The sequence below is a fragment of the Gopherus evgoodei genome, chromosome 8, assembly GCF_007399415.2.
Source record: "Gopherus evgoodei ecotype Sinaloan lineage chromosome 8, rGopEvg1_v1.p, whole genome shotgun sequence".
NCBI classification, from domain to species: Eukaryota; Metazoa; Chordata; order Testudines; family Testudinidae; genus Gopherus; species Gopherus evgoodei.
This window is the reverse complement of record NC_044329.1, coordinates 74293272-74310742: the sequence shown is the minus strand read 5'-3', so window position 1 is coordinate 74310742 and position 17471 is coordinate 74293272. Positions and strand designations below refer to the sequence as shown.

Here is a 17471-nt window from a genome sequence, read left to right as displayed (position 1 = left end):
CCCCTGCCCTCATGGCAGGACCAAATACTGTCTAGACCATCCCTAATAGACATTTATCTAACCTACTCTTAAATATCTCCAGAGATGGAGATTCCACAACTTCCCTAGGCAATCTATTCCAGTGGGAATACCCACTTCGTCGGATTCACCCACGAAAGCTCATGCTCCAAACTGTCTGTTAGTCTATAAGGTGCCTCAGGACCCTCTGCTGCTTTTACAGATCCAGACTAACACGGCTACCCCTCTGATACTTGACGTACCAAGAGTAGTTTATGCATTTTCTCCTATTTTTAGAGTTTACAAAATAATGGGTTTTAAACAATTTTTTTGATGTATCTATTTAAAATTTTGTGGGGACTGTCAGTTGATGCCAAGATTCAAAAACTGAATGCTTTAACTTCACACTCAACATATGTCAAAATATACACAGTAAATATTTTTAAATCAAACTACCTTCAAGCAGCATTGTCAATTTACAGATAAAGAAAAATGTAACTGTCAGCTTGTGTGTATATGATGAAAGACATCTACCAACAAATCTAATTCTTCCAAGCCTACTTATATAAATGGAATTAATCTGAATTTACCGTTGGGTAAATAAGAATTTGGCCAATAACTAGTGAAGTGACTTAGGTGTCTATCATATGAAAATCTTGAAATACAGTTGTCTAAGGCGTTCACAGTACAGTTAAAGGGAACTGTCAACAGTAAAATATTCTAACAGTTCTAAAAACCGGTGTAAATAAACCCTCCATTCGGATCTGTTCAAACAGCCTCCCCTTGTTTGTTCTGCTGGACCCAACAGAAAGATGAATGGTAACTGTACCAGTTGAACAAGACTACAGATCTGACTATGCCTCCAGGAATCACTAACTTCCATTCACCCGTGCTCACTGCCTGCAGTATAGCTTGGGCTTTGTCAAACATCTTGCGAGCAGCTGACTAGGGTTTGAAGGGAGCCCAGTTCCACTTCAGGTCAGGAGCTGCTCTAATGAATAGGAGCAGAGCAGTAGTACAGACTCCTCAGTAAAGGTTGAGAAAGGGGAAGCCTGGAGTACTAGCACCTGGAAACAACTATTAAACGTCTACCTGGTTCTTCTCCTTGAAGCCTCCTATTTTGAACAATGGCAAGAAGCTGTTCTGCAGCTTGATTCACACTCATGTACCGTGGCGATTCATAAATCTTCTTTCCTCTGTTGGAAAACAATTAAAGTAATAACTACCTTGCCAAACAGTATTAAACCACAGAATAGTACTGTAATTCTCTCATTCCATTATCTCTATGGCACATTTCAGCTTTAACATAACCCATATAGCTTAAGTAATCCATAGGCTTGGTGGTGGTTGTGGGGGGGGGGGGGGGAAGGGGTTAAGGTGAATTTCAGCTCAGATGCAATCCCTGGGCTCCCTGCACACTTGTAAAGCAGCAGGGCATGATCTGGCTGATAGTTTGCTATCTTAAGATTCAAGTGAGACTGCTGGAAACTATACAGGGTCTGCACTTACTTTAGAAAAACAAAACAAATAATCTAACACGTTTTCCCAACAATCATCATGTAGGCAGATAATTATAAATCAGAAATATATTCAATTATTCTCAAACCTATTTCAGCTAGTTTGTCAATTCTGGCTACATTCAAGCAACGTTTATGAATCTGACTCTAGGCCAAAAGTTACAGCAAGTCAAAGCAATAGTTCACAGACCCAATTATAAAAAAAATGGTTTAGAAATGACAAACTACTGTGAGACAGCTGAATGACCTTAGTTTAACCAACACTATTAAAAATGCTTCTGTTTGGTGTTAAGAGAATGGAATGTCAACACTCCAAATGCAGTTTCTGGCCAGTGCACTGAGATGATTCAGAGCACTGTTTTGTTTTCAGCCGTTCATCTGCTTCAGGGAGAGAGACTATACTGTACAAGATTGAACAATTATAAGACTTCATTCACTGAACAACTTCTTATAGAAGGACAATGTTTTGTTTAGTGAACACAATACCGAAAACTCAAGTGCAACTGCTGCAAACGAAGGGCTTAATCCCACTGAAATAAATGGCAAAACTCCGATTTATTGCAGTGAATGCAGAACCATGCCCAAGTGCTTTATTTCATTACAAGTGAGCATCTAAGGAACAGGTGAGTGCTGCATTACTAAGTAGGAGGAAGGATCTTCAGTCAGTTTTCATTAGAACATGCTGACAATATATTTATTTTCAAAATAGTGACTCACTTCATCAGGTTTTCCAGAGATTGCTCCTTTACTTTTATGTCTGCAGGATAAAAGTTATATTTATTAGGCACAAATAAAGACTTAATCAGAGGTACTGTAATCTTCTCACTCATCTTAATTGTCTAAATGAGTAAGGGCTTATTTAGTAGTTTAAATTAGCAGGTCTTTTCTGCTTTTCATATACCAATATTTCAGCTATTGTAGGAACTACAAATGTAGATTTCTAGCAAAGTAGTATCAGCTCTATTCTGAGCTTCATATATTAGTTATGAAGAAATACCCTTTTCCTTTCCTTTTATAAAGATGAAGTTTTACCTGGGCTTGCATTACTTCTCGGATTCCAGTGCAAATAAGAACAATGTAAAACAGCGCTTAAGTACTACAATGATGGGCACATTTGTCATAGGATTGAAAAAATCTCAGAATGATACTGTTTGAAAACATTTAATCATATAAGCATCTGAAAGCCAGATATATTGCACGCTTTTAGATTCTAGGTTCAGTTGCACCTCAGCAGGCAGAAGGTAAAGGTAGCATAACTGAACGACAGTATTCACTTTAACCACCACACAGGAACCCAACTCATTAGCAGTTCCTTCCTGCTACAATTTCTGGATATGTGTGTTTTATATACAGAGCAACTCTGCAATTTTATGGAGTCTCAGGCGGCTGCATTATCTCCGACAGGCACTCAAGTTCTACAATAGGGAACAATGCAAATTACATACTCAACAATAGAATGTTTAGCTTGTACTGACTGTCACAATTTTGGACTTGGTGTTCAAATCTTAGTCTATTACACTCAAACACATAGACAGGAGACTTACCTCACTCATCTTAAATCTGTATTCAATGTGTAAAAATGTTGTACAAAAAAATGTAAAAGTTGGGGTATTTTTACAGTCTTAAAATAGCTGTTCAGAGTTTAGCATCAACTTCTGCCAAGGAAATTATGAGGACAAGGTTTTTATAACAAGATCTGTGCATAACCTGGCCTTTAAAAAAACAAAATGTTGTGGGAACGACAGATACAATTTATCATAAGTTGAAGTTCCAAATCAGAACCATATTCTAATAGCACTGTTTCTGCATTCTGCTTTTACTCATCCGTGAAATATCCTTTAATGTAATTTGACTAAACAATAAATTAAAATAGACCACAACCAAGTGGTATTAAAGGAACACTTATTTTGAAATTATCAGATTTCAAATGAGACTTAAAATTTGATTTAAGTCCTATACTTGCCATGAATTCTCCACCCCACCGCCCCGCCAAACTTTGTGGTTTTGCAATGCTGCTATATTAAAATCAACAAAAAATGAGAAACAGTGTAAAGCATTGAGTGCTAACAGATGCAGAGTAAGTGAACCAAAAAAAAGGTGTGGGGGGGAAGTCTCCCTCCTGCTTCCCTTCTTCAAGTTTGTTAACTTGTAACAATAGGACTTACACTTCTGTCTGAAAACTTAATTTCTTTAAAGTTACCAACAATCTGATTTTAACCACCTCTGAAAACATTTCTGTGCATTTGGAAAGTCAGCCAAATGTGCAAGGACACTTGTACATTTAAATTGTTTCCAGACTAAGGTTCTTCCAATGCCCACAGAATGCATGTTTTTACTTAAACTATTAATTTGTTAAGCACTGACAGCTCCCTCCTCAGCCCAAGAGACATAGAAATGGTCGTTCTTGAAGTGGTCACAAACCAAGGGCTCGAATCTGCACGCTTTTAAGCATGTGTGTGATTTTATGCACACAAACAGGCCCATTGAAGCCAATGGGACTATTTATGTTGTTAGAGTTATACACAGTCTTGTATGTTTCCAGCATTTGTGTTGAAGATTTGGATTAAAGGAAAGGGGTAAATAAAAAGATCAGACAAAACAATGTGAGCTACTGAGGGTGGTGCTAATTTAAAATCACTCATCTGCTTTAGATCCTTGCTTTACAGTGTTTTTGTATATTACACTGTAACCTTGTCACTCTGTAAATGTCTTCAGACTAATGAATGTTACATTAGAAGATGAAAATCATTTAATGAAATACTACAGATTTGGCTAATACGACATGCTTCTTCCAAGATCGAGTCTACTGAGGTCAAATTATTAAAGTAAAATGACACTTGCTAATTACTGCAACCTGATTTGGATCTTGAACAGGAGATACGTTTGTCCTTAACCTCATGCTGCACTTTAACAGCACATGCAGATCTCTGATCCTTGTTGAATTCTATTGAAGCACAGGGTTTTATTAATTGCTCGACTCCTTTTTACAAATCGCAGGCCACAGTGAAACAAGATAGGGCTAGTAAAGCTATTCTAAATTCACATAAGCAATACACAAAGGATGCAATTTTGGGTAAATTCTTCAAACAATTAAGAACATTTTTCTTCTAAATTTATTACATTTATCACCATAGCCTCTGGATGTTATACATGAAAGTGACTGCAGAACAAAGACAGATGATCCTTACCAAGTAAGCATAGCGTGTGCATTCCATTCTGCTTGTTCTTCTGAATCTTGTCAAAAAAGCTTTCTGGTTTCCATGTATCCGTCCAGAAAACTACAGAAACTGTTTCTCCAAAGTTGTACAACTAAAAAAAAAACAAAACCATACAAGCCAAGAAGAAATTACTTAAGTGGGGATTACAAAGAGTTTCTATAAATTAAATATTAGGAAATTAAGATTTGATATAACTAAAAGCTAGGAAGTCTTGAGTGCGTTTAAGGAGGCAGCATCAGACTGGAACTAAGGCATCCTTATAAAAGGGTATTTTCTAAATGATTTCGTTGCACACACAGGAAAGAATAAATTAACACCTCCTTTTAAAAAAGGTGTCCTGTTTGTCCTGTTCTCCCCTTGCCACACTGCAACTCCTTGGAATGGTTTAATGCATGGACTGGCAACCTTTGGCATGTGGCTCGCCAGGGGCCAGGCGGGTTTGTTTACCTGCCGCATCCGCAGGTTCGGCCAATCGCGGCGCCAACTGGCTGCGGTTCGCTGCTCCAGGCCAATGGGGGCTGCAGGAAGCGGTGCAGGCTGAGGGACGTGCTGGACGCTGCTTGCCACTGCCCTAACTGGCCTGGACCATCGAAACACGGCCAGTGAGAGCCGCGATTGGCTGAACCTGCGGATGTGGCAGGTAAACAAACTGGCCCGGCCTGCCAGGGTGCTTACCCTGGTGAGCCGTGTGCCAAAGGTTGCCGATCCCTGGTCTAATGCATTAACAAGACTTTGTTTTTTCTTTGTATCTAAGTCTAGAACAAAGTTTCCCTCTCTGCTATGGAATAGGAGGTTTACTATTGTTCTGTCATCCTCCAGGCAGCGATGCATGTTAGAGAATGAGTAGTGAAGCTGCCTCCTAAGACTTGTATCCAGCTCTTTATTCTGGTCACCAGTCTTCATTAACTTTCAATATTCCTGATACACTTAAAAAGACCTGATCATGTAGTCCTTATTCAGGCAAAATTCCCCAGTTAAGTCAAGGTGGACTGGGCCCTTTGGAAAGACTGAAGCAAAACTGTAGGTATCTAGTAGATTATTTCCTAAATCTATAAGGAAGCAGGTAGGCAGCCTTCAATAATGCTGTAGCATCTGCATTTTCGTGTAATGTTTCTACAAGCCTTGGGATACATTATTCTTGTAATATTTGTATTAAAATAGTGCTCAGAGGATGAGTGTGCTATATATGAAGATGCTGTCCTGTACAAAAGAAGTTAGAATCTAAAAGAGACAACCAACACCATGAGAATTAGAGGATAGGGGCTACAGACAGATATATTCCGTGTGTGCGTCCACGCACACACTCAATGCTAGACACAGTAGCAATTACATTCACTTGTCCCTCAGTCTTGCCATCATATATTGGCTGTCTTCTCACAGTAATGGGGAAGGTGGGTGATGGGAGATATTTGATATAATTCTGCAAATTAGTTCCAGACAGGCATTGTAAGGGGCAGCATAAAATAGAAATATTTTCCTGAGATATAATTAAATGCAGAATTTGGCCTGCAAATCTATTACTGGTGGTGATGCATACAAAGGAAATAACTCAGCTTGGCTTTAAGATCCCAGGTTGAGTTTCAGGGCTGGGAGTTGGAAAACATATTTATGCATCTACACCAAGTTAATTCTCTCAACATCATGGCCACACACCCCAACTGCTCCCCTTACTTTAAATTCTACACCGAAGCAAAGGAAGGAGTGCAGTCCCCCTTGTCTACTAAAAGCAGATGAAAGCCCCTCCCCTTCTCCCAGGCTTGGAAGAGCATCTCTTACGTCCCCAACTATTTCTTCTCTGCCCCCTCCTCCCTGGCACCTAGCTGCAGCAGGCAGAAAAGAAACAGTTAAAAAGATTGAAATTGGGGGTGGGTTGTGTGTGTGCACAGAGCTCTTTTCAAGCCTGGGACAGGAGGAGGAATTCCCATCTGCTTTTAGCAGAGAAGAGGAAGCTGCACTCTGTCCTCTGCTACCTTTTCTTTAAATCTTACACAGAAAACATTATGGGGGTTCTATGCCATCTGGGGATTTCCCTCTGGCCATTTAAGCCATGAGCACAGCTCCTTTGCATTGCCAGAGCACCACAAAGTGGCCAGAGGGCACCAGAGAATCAGGACTGCTATTTCAGCTTGGACTTTTGTAATGCTTCAAAGCAGAAACAAGTTAGTTTTCTATGGAACTGGTGCCCAGGGGTTACCCATTCATTCTGATAGGAGGACAGCATGTTCAATGATTCTTGGCATATTACGCAAACTATTTCCTCATTTAAATATTACACTTCAGTAACTCAAAGACTTAACCCATATTTCACATTTCATAACCATAAGGTCCTGCTGGTAAACTTAAAAAAAAGTCACACCAAGGATAAGGTCTTGATGTAATTTTTAACTTTTAAAGGCCCATGTAGAAATCCAACAACAACAAAAAACTACCCAAAATATTTTTCAGTTAGCTGGACCCCTTCCATTTGGTACCAGAACATGGCGACTGAAACACCGGTTGAAAGATTTAACCCTCCTCACTCTTTTTTTAAATTAAAGCTTATGCTCTGGACACAGACTTGCCTTTAATATTAAAGCTTAATTAGTCATCCACTTGCCTTAAAGTATGAACTATAAATACTTTTGTAAATGAATAAATAATGTTCAGTTTAATTTTATAATTATAAAAAATACAGGCAGAAACCAGGCAAGCAATGTTAACGGGACAAGCGATTACACAATTGTACATTATCACTACTGGGTACATTCTACCTCCACATTAGAAATACCTTGCCACCAGGCCTCATATGGAAGATGAGTCTGGGAGATGAGCAGCATCCAGAGATCTTGGCTATCAGATCAATTATCTCTAATAATCTGCACTGTCTTCTCAATATGACTGGGATCACTGAAGGGTCATTTTAGACAAACTAACAGCATCCTCTAGTCATTGGTGCAGCAACCCATGGTCAACCTTGGGCCTAGCATGAACGGACTTGCTTACTGGCTGACATTTAAAACCATCAGGAGATCATTCACTACCCAGGAAGGAGTGGTCTCCTCTCCAAAAGAAGGCCTGACCTGTGGTGTCACTGGTAGCCCAGTACACATGGAGCAAAAAAGCTTTCCTTTGCAGCACAGATCAAAGAAAAGGGTGGTTAGAGCCTAGGTAATAACTGGGTGATGATGTCTGTAATGCAAACAACCATCCCTCTACGCACTGGACAGGAACGACCAACTCATTTCACTTTACCATTTGATGGCAGTACTGAGGCTAATCACTCCTTTAACCACTATCCCACTCTCCACAATGACTGCTGACCTGAACTAGGTATGAACTAGAGACTGAGGGGGTAAAACATCCCACTTCCCATTACCAATTAGCCCAATTCTGTTATCTCTCACAGCACTGCTTCTCAGTGAATTGTGGCAGAGACCTCTCTTTCACTAAGACAACATCAAATGAGTACCTTATTTTGTAAGCAGTTGTCAAAACTGTGCTAACTCATTAGTGTATAAAAGAGAAATCTATCAGTAAGAGATCTTTCATTTAAAACGAAGGTCCAAAAGATGTACGTGTATCTTGGAAACGGAAAGGAAAACGTCTGTAAAATACTGTTAATGGAATGTAAAATACTTTAGAATACTTTCTAGAGGTAAAGAGACAATTCTTCCAGCACCAAACATTTAATTTCTGCACCACTGGCCAGCATGGAAATTGCTTTCAGAAACAACATAAGGCACCACTGTATTATTGGGGGCACAATCATCCATGTCATTTATACCCCTGTATGAGTTAGATTTTGAGAGAAAGGTCCTTATTTTTACTCCATGTGCCTTTCTGGTGGTCCCAAAACATTTAATATTCCTTCTTAGAAAAGAAGGAGAAGGGGGATAAACAGCAAAAAATTTTGGCAATTCACTGATATACTATCATTTTGGAAATGTTGTGGGATCGAAGCATTAATAGAGTCTACTGTTGTATTAAATTGAGGACCTCAATAAATTACTGCTGTTATGCATGCAAACATCTGTATATGCACAGGCAAAAATTTTCCACCCACACTGTACATCACCACATACTTGGACACTCCTCCTGTGGCAGAACAAGCCTACATAAGTTTGAAGAAACGTGATTTGTAAGCTAACTTGCATATTTAATAAAACCAATATTTTAACTCTCTTTCCTGCACCCTGATATGGTACTTTCTTGGTTCAAGAGTCTCTGATACATGAGGCTGTGCTACTATGTTATGCTATTATTTCTACCCCTTGAAATCCAGCATAAAGCAAATGATTCACAAGAAAAGTCTTAGCGCAGAGGGAGCAATAGATATTATTAAAGAACAACATTAACATCTTAAAAGGATCCTGCTCTGTGACAGATTTCAACCAGAAAGAAAACAAACAGTCTTTCCATTGACCTCAATGGATCAGGACCTAGAAATTAAAATGTAAAACTTGATGTTGTTGGCATACAGCTGTAAAACCATTGCAGTTTTCATATTCGATGTATATTTTGTACAGAACAAAACACATGAGGATCAAACACTCTGTTCTGAGTTTTAAGCAGAAACTTACAACAACCTGAATGACATCTTCAATGAACCAATCAGGCATAAAATGGCTATCACAACAATAACCCCTTTAAGAAGGAAACAAATTAATTTCTGATCAATCTTGATAGCGCTGTCTCCTTCATTAAACACAGCCTGGCATTTGGGGAGGAGGGGTATCTTGTATGTGAGAGCTCAAAAATGAAGATCAGATTTATTGGATTCCTGTCCTATGGTCACACACAACTGGAATTTCAACAGAGGAAGGCGCTACATTTGGACCTAGTAGATGGAAGGGCAGGCCTTTCAAATCAGCAGCAGTAGAGACAAATCTGTCTCCCTCTTCTCTGATGTTCAAAATCTTCATGGGAAGCTTCCAAAAGCAGCATCTTCAGAAATGTGAGAAATTTCATGTGCTTGTAAATTTTTGAAACAAATGCTTTTTACAATTATCTGTTACAGTACAACTACTAAAAGCCAGGAAGAGCAGCCAGGTCTCCTGACTCCCAATCCAGTGCTTGATCCGCTACACCAGACTGCCTCCCACAAAATGCATAATAAAGCAGTGCAAACAAGGTGGTCTGTTTCCCCCATTTTTCAAGCTTCGCTTTGTTTTGCCCCAGCATAAACTGCAAATATCTTTTGTGCTTTCTATTTTATTTACATACTTAAAATGAAAGAAAGGCAAGACATTTTTTGTACCAAAGACTAGGGAGCCTACAGTTATTTTGTACCAGTATTTTTAAACACTGCAGTTCAGCCGTTGGGCTTAATATAAACAAACTGCAAAGGTGGAATGAAGCATATTAGAGAGAATGGGCTACATTCTAATCTCAGTTACAGAAGTTTAAACCCACTGAAGACTTCAACCTTCAGTGGAATTACTCATTATTCACACTGGTTTAAATTAGATCAGAATCTATCCTACCGTGGCCCAGACCATAAGAAACTTTTCTTAGTGTTGTGGTCAAATAGCTAATGAACACAAAGCATGAAAAGGAAGGAGCAGAGGCTAAGTAGGGAAAAGTAAATGAAAAAAACATTTTTCTTTCCCCCTCAAACACAGTGTACTAAAACAAATAGCAGAGAAGGTGCACTTTAATATTCAAGGCCACTAGTGCACCAGCTGCAGAGAAACGAAGAAATATTTCAACATGCAAAGGTTTATTTTTACAGCATGTTTTCCCAGAATTATTGCTGCATCAGCTGTAACCATGACACAGCATTTTGTCAATTATGTACACTGTCTCCTTTCTTAAAATTTCCAAACAGCTTTAGAAGCTGTTCAGAAAATGGGTTACTCACCGGTAACATTACAGAAGGTGAATACAAAAGGATTCTTGTTAAGTATTTTAGACCCACACCTGCAGCTCTTACGCATGTGCAGACTCCCAGTAGACTGTAAAGGGACCAATATGCAACTAAGGGCTACCTTTGATCTCCTTTGCTGTGTTAGGAATCACAGGTTATATGATGGGACGTTCGTCCTGCAACTGATACCATTATGGAGTCTATTCCTGGGAGATGTAAGTGAAGTTCAACTCACACTGAAGTCAACAGGGCTACTCCTGGCCCCACTGATGTAAGTGGAAACAAGTCAATGGGCATTAAGGGCCACTCAGAACCTTGCATCATAGGCTCTTAGTGCTTATTTGCTGGTAAACCCCACTGCAGAAAGTGATTCCCTTTCCTTCATCTTTGGTATCAGGACTTTGGCTGTGATACTACACAATGTTCATCCTTAAAAAATGGAATTTTTTGCCCTTGATACCCGATTCCCCCAGGTATTCCTCATACCAAAGGCGGCATACTGTGCTAATATCTAATAACTAGGGGAAAGGTTGGGAAATTCAGTGGTAACCTCTGTAGCTACAGTCCTGTCAGCAGAGGTATTAAAACAAAAAAACTAAATCTGAAGTTGCTGATGACTTTTGCCCATTTAAAATGAGCCTTAGTCTAAGGCTTATCATTCAAACCATCTTGCCCAGTTTTATAAAACTGCAAGCATGGAAAATTAAAACTTTTACTTAAAATACTACTTCTGCATCACACACAACTGAGCTAGAATTCCTGGGGGCTGTCAGTAATAGAGAATGGAGATGTGGGAGATGGCTGCCAAGGAGAAAGAGCATTGAATGTGATTGTGTTCTGCATCCTAAGGTTGATGCTACCCAGCAGCCATGGCTTTCAACCTACTAACTTTAGGCAAAAGAACAAAGGGAAGTCTCTCTCTCTGCTGAGATGCCTTCCCTGTTGGTGCTCAGGAATGGCTTCTACATGAGCAGAATGGGACTCAACATTAAGAGGATTAAGAGCCACCTCCTTCCACTGAGAGCATTTGAAGAATACAGGACTTAATCCAGAAGGGTAAAGTCACCTTAGCGACTCTGGGACCTTATTAGGCTCTTCATATATAGAGACATCAGATCAAAATATCTCCCTTCTCTCCCCCGTATTAACCTGACAGACAGTTGCCAAATTCAGCCTGATAAGTGGATTTTCTGGGTCAGATTCAGTGGTGACAAATGGTCCTGTAAGTTACACAGCACATGTAAGCAATGAAGTAGGATAGCTTGCACTGAGCTAGCATTTAGAGGGTGTGCAAAACAAGTGCTAACTTATACAAAGAAGGCTCAGGGCATTTAGCAGGAAAATCAGCTGGAGAAAATAAGATAAATTTGTTACTGTTTTTCATCACTGAAACATGTTTTGTATTACATTTCTCTCATTTGAGGGAAGACAGATGGTCGTGTGGTTAAGGCACAGAACGGAGTCAGGAAATAAGAGTTCTATTTCTACAAGTCCTGCAGGTTTCCTGTGCGATCTCGGGCAAATCTCATTACTACTGTGTGCCTCAGTTTCCCATCTGCAAATAATACTTCCCCTACAGGACATGAATGTTGTGAGGTTTATTCATTCCTCGCAAAGTGCTTAGATATGATATAAGTGAGAACCACAGTTCTATATTTGTATTTTTCAGTGATAGGTTAAAATGTAAACCTACTTCACGGTGTAATTACATTTGCAAATTTTAACTGAAGAGCTAGTAACTGAAAATGATCAGTGTAATGAGTTGATAAGGGATCAAAGACAGACATTTATTCAGATCTACATGAAACTGTTCTGAAGGCTAACTGGATTTACCTTGCAAAAGGGCCAGGACATGAGGCATTTTTCCTAGTTACCTTTTTAAAAAAAATGCTTATGTACTTGGCAATGCTGTTTTCCCACAGCTGATAGTCTCTCCTTACTCTAGCTGTCAGTCATGTTAGTCAGTACACTCCCACCAAAAAAAAAAGAGAGAGAAAGAATAGCACCAGCTCGAAGGATGAGGGCTTAAGCAGCTCTACTGCAGCTTTGAGCCATGACTTCCAGAAAGGCCTTCAGTAGCGTAGCAAGGACATGCAAGGAAAACTTCAGTAACACACTGCATACTGCTGACAGCCTAGGTCTGAACACCTTCCCATGTACTGGCTCTTTAGAGCTGCTTCTTGAGGCACATCAGGGCATTCATTTAGTTTTGGCCCTATGGACAGGGAAAGAATCTCCCTTTCAAATGGTATGGGGATCATACATTCAGGAAGTGTGCACACAAGGCCAATTTTCAGCTAGTTAATGGTGACAATAACTGGATGTGGTTGCCAAAAGCAGCACTCTGACAGAAAAACATAAGCAAATTGATCTAGTTTTTTCTCCATCTATTCCAAGTATCAGAGGGGTAGCCGTGTTAGTCTGGATCTGTAAAAGCAACAAAGAGTCCTGTGGCACCTTATAGACTAAACAGACGTTTTGAAGCATGAGCTTTCGTGGGTGAATACCCACTTTGTCACATGCATCTGACGAAGTGGGTATTCACCCATGAAAGCTCATGCTCCAAAACGTCTGTTAGTCTATAAGGTGCCACAGGATTCTTTGCTGCTTTTACGTTTATTCCAAGTCTCTCACCCTTAGTTGGTCCCTTCTCTTGTTCTTCTGTTCACTCTCCCCCTCCTCTCCGGCTTTTGTTAGTCAACCTCTCCCCTACTATCCTCCCCTTTTGTAGGTCCCAATTTTTATATCTGTGCCCACAACTTGTCCCCTACCTCACAGTTCAATGCTACAGCAGCTTTTTATTCCAGCATTCAGGGGAGGAGAAAATTAAAAGCCATTTTTGCCCCAGCAGTTGGCCTAACAGTGAAAAACAGAGAAAGGGAAGAACTGAAGCCTGTAGCAGGTAGCAAAGGACTCCTCCCTTCCTTCTACCTACAGGCTACATGGACTAGAGCAGTGGTTCTCAACCAGGGGCTGCAAGCAGATTTCAGATGGTCGGCCAAGCAGGGCCAGCATTAGCCTCCTGGGGCTCAGGGCAGAAAGCTGAAACCTCACCGCATGGGGCTGAAGCCAAGGTCCCTGAGCCCTGCCACTCGGGGCTGAAGTCGAAGCCTGAGCAACTTACCTTTGCTGTGCCCACTGTGGCATGGGGCCCTGGGTAATTGCCCTGCTTGCTACACCTTAATGCTGGCCCTGGCTTGTATATGCAGAAAATCAGTTGTGGCAGCACAGGCAGACCATGGAGTTTTTATAGCATGTTAGGGGGGCCTCAGAAAGAAAAAGGTTGAGAACCTGTGTGTAGACTCATGGTAAGAAATGGGGCTGAGGCCATGCCTCTTTCCTCAAGTAGGTGAGCAGGGGAAGAGCTGAGGTCATGGGTTCCCAATACCGCCAGAAGTACAGTTCAGCTGCTTGGGCGGAAGGCTGCAGTGCTCCAGCAGACACCAACAGGAGTGCTATGTGAGGGCTTTAAAGTGCACTCCTGTGGGACTTCCCCCCCTGGCAGGATCATTCTACAGGCACAGATACAGAATTGCAGGGCCTTTAGAATGGTGCTTAGTGCCCATAATTGTGATACTGTAGTAACAAATACCACTGACACCATCCAGCTTTACAGTCAGAGTCCAGGAGGCAATGGAGAAATGAATCCAGTGGTACCAGGTTTAAGTGGCAATTCACATCAAAGGTACTTTCCCACCTGTCTTGTTTGTCTCATTTTGGAAACATAAAAAGGAACATTCTCCAGATCTTGAACAAAAGCCTGATACTACAACCAGTAAGGCAGAGCACAAAACAGGATGGAGAGACGGGCACATGAGGGATCTACAGACCTTGGCACAACGTGACTAGTGCTTGTAGCTGTCTTGCAATGTGCCTAACTGAACCAGCTCTCAAAAAAGCTCCAGCCAACTGTATGAGAAACTGCAGCGAAAGAGCTTTTCAGAAGCTCAGCATTAAACTTTTTTTTTTATTATTATTATAAAGGGGGAGATCTTGCCCCTTTAATGTGATATGAACCAGTGCAATAACTTCTTTAACATTTTAATTTAATGCAGTCTCTAACCTGTTACCATAGTGATTCTCCATACCAGCAGCACAGATCTGGACTGCGTGGCAGAGATGTTTTCAGAATGGATGAACACTTTTCCTTCCAAAATATTTTACTTTTAATGAGCTTTTGATGTACAAAATAGCAAAAACAACATTTCTGCTCCTTCAGTCCCAAAAACAGTAAGTGCAGCCCTAGCTCATACTCTGATCTGTAATTTGTACCTTATGGCAAATCTTTATAGAAATCAGTACACAAAAAGTGATGTATAGTACCAGAATGCTTTCTCCATGACTTCATTGCGTCTCTGTGCAGTAAGAATATGCAATTAACTGCATGATATACTTCACAGAAAGAACTGAACATTGGTCTGATCAAAAAAGAGACGCATCCTTTTGTGAGCAGTTTGAGCAGTAACTGCATTTCATCCAGACAGTCTAATCAGCAGCTACAGCTTATTGTTCTGAAAACCATAAGTACAATCTATAAAGGTGTTTCCTGTTTTTCACTAGTAGAGTAAGAAGTTTTGTATCAAGAGCAGAATAAAAGACGGACAAAAAAAAAGTTCTGTGGTCAAGTATGTATAAGAGGAATCCCTGCCACACTAAAAAGTAACAAAATGCTTCAAAAAAGCAACTGCTCCTAAAACAAATGAAATAAACTTATGACAGGAGACAATGATGAAAATAAAGTGGAGCGTTTTAAGAGATAATGGAAGTAACAGCCACAACTTTTAATAAATGAGAGGTGCCTTGTCAGCTTTGATCTCCCTTCATTATTTGTTTGCTCCCTCAAAGAACACTGAAGATTTAAACATTCAGCTGGTTACGATCCTGTAATATAACATGATCATGATTTCCCAGGGTGCTTTTCACAAGAATAGGAATACGCTGATTTATGAGTGCGAAGCACCTCCCAGATTAGGAAAGAAAAAGACTATCGCCAGGGTGAATAACCCCATGTTTCCATCATGGTAGGGTCCCCCAGCACTGGATAAAGAAAGTTAAGACAACTCTCAAAACATGCATGTGTAGTCTAGGATTGTTTTAAGGATGGTCCTAATTAGAAATTGCCTCTCTGTAGCAGCATTAGATCCTCTCTCCCTGTACAACTGCTACAAGGTAGGACAAACTTTCAGAAACACTACAGATTTTTAATATAGACACCTGCACTGTCAGGGTTTGGATTGGAGGGTGGGACTTGCAGTTTCTCTTCTAATGGCACAGAAAGCAAGACCATCCCATGCTAATGAGTAGTAGGAATCCATTGCCAGCTCTTAACTGTAGAAACAAGCTGTTTACCATAATAAAGCAGATAGGGTAAGGAGCCAACTGCTGTGCTACCGTACCCATAAAGTGCAGCCATGTGACACCTGCCAACATCTACTGCATATGTACATTTTAACACCAAAAGTCTACTTCCTTCCTAAAAGATAATCTGACCTCTCCTTTCAGCAACAGGCAGGTGTTGTGAGAAAGTACTCCTGGGGAGAATCATAACATTGAGAAGGTCACGGATTGTGTTCCCTGTGGGCAGGCAGGCACTACAATTAACATTCACATTTCCAGAATGGTGCTGTTGAACCAGCAGTTAAACATGAGAGCACACAGGGCTCAGACATTTCTACCACTGTGGTTATGTGCACAATGGAGCTGGAGGTATACTTTCCAAGTCAGGTAGACATGCCCATGTTTTGACTGAGCCGGTGAACTAAAAATGGCAGTGTAGCCATGGCTGTGGGGGCAGAGGGATGGGTTAGCCACCTTGAGTACATACCTAGGGTTTCAGATGGGATTGCATTTGGCTTGGCAAGCCTCTCCCACTGCCTGCGCAGCCACAGCTACCCTGCTATTTTTCAGCACACCAGCTCAATCAAAGCAATCATGGATATGTCTCCCCAACTTGGAAATTACACCTCCAGGTCCAGTGTAGACTTACCTGTGTCATGAAAGTCTGGTCAAAGCTAAAGCCTATGCCATATCTATCACTGGTACAGTTATGCTGTTGCTGGCAACTACTGAAATATGGCTGCTAGTATTTCTGCTCTAACTTTGGAGGTATCCGTTATTTCTGTTAAAACAGGCAGCTCTCCCTTCTTTAGGCTAGAAAGGACTTCTTCATTCTGATATGGAAGTGCCCTGGACATGCATCTAATTGCTTGTTTATGCCCTGATCCTCCAATTGGCTCCGCCATCAGCAGACCCGTATGTTCACATACAGCCTCAAGGGCTCTTCACAGGGGCCTACACATGTGCAGGACTGAGGCCTTCAATAGCAAGTTCCTTGGGGACAGAGGAGGGGTAGGGCTGAGCACACTGCAAATGCTCATCATTAACAAGAGTAACAAAGAGGAAAGTTGCAGATAGCTAATGTATGTATGATTAGTGACTATACATGTTAGTCTAGCATTTTTCCTGTAAGAAAGGCAGAGAGTTTTCTGGACATCTATGAAAGGAAGCTGCCCCAAACCAGACCTATAGTAGTTACATGGCTTGAAAGCTGTTTACACTAGACACTAACTTATCCCATGATTGAGTCAGGGAGTTCCTGTGAGTTTTCCAGCCAACCAACACCCATTTTCCCTATATTCATAAAATAATAATATTCCAGCTTCCGCCTTGCAGAGTAGAATTATTTTAGTTTCTTCCCTTGAAACTATGTAGCTGCCAGCAGCTGATTCTCTGATTGGGGAAACTGGGACAGGCACAGGAGCAAGGAGGGAAACATAAGGAAGATTTTACAAGACAGGCAGAGCAGATTATGACAAATTTAAAAATATTAAAGAAAACAGATCTCTACTTTTATGAGACTCCAAGGCCCAAAACAACCAATTTATGGGACATGCA

At 40.7% G+C, this 17471-nt stretch overlaps 1 protein-coding gene across 5 annotated transcripts in view; it reads right to left on the bottom strand.

Moving 5' to 3' along the window:
- The window catches only part of DPH5 (diphthamide biosynthesis 5), a 28948-nt gene that overhangs the window by 877 nt on the left and 10600 nt on the right, over positions 1 to 17471 (bottom strand). For all 5 annotated transcript variants that reach the window (XM_030572441.1, XM_030572444.1, XM_030572443.1 and 2 more), the window contains exons 5-7: positions 4703 to 4823; positions 2232 to 2271; positions 1090 to 1193 (exon numbers count right to left, since the gene is read on the bottom strand). In XM_030572441.1, coding sequence (XP_030428301.1) covers positions 1090 to 1193; positions 2232 to 2271; positions 4703 to 4823 — 265 coding nt within the window. The remainder of the gene's footprint in view (positions 1 to 1089; positions 1194 to 2231; positions 2272 to 4702; positions 4824 to 17471) is intronic.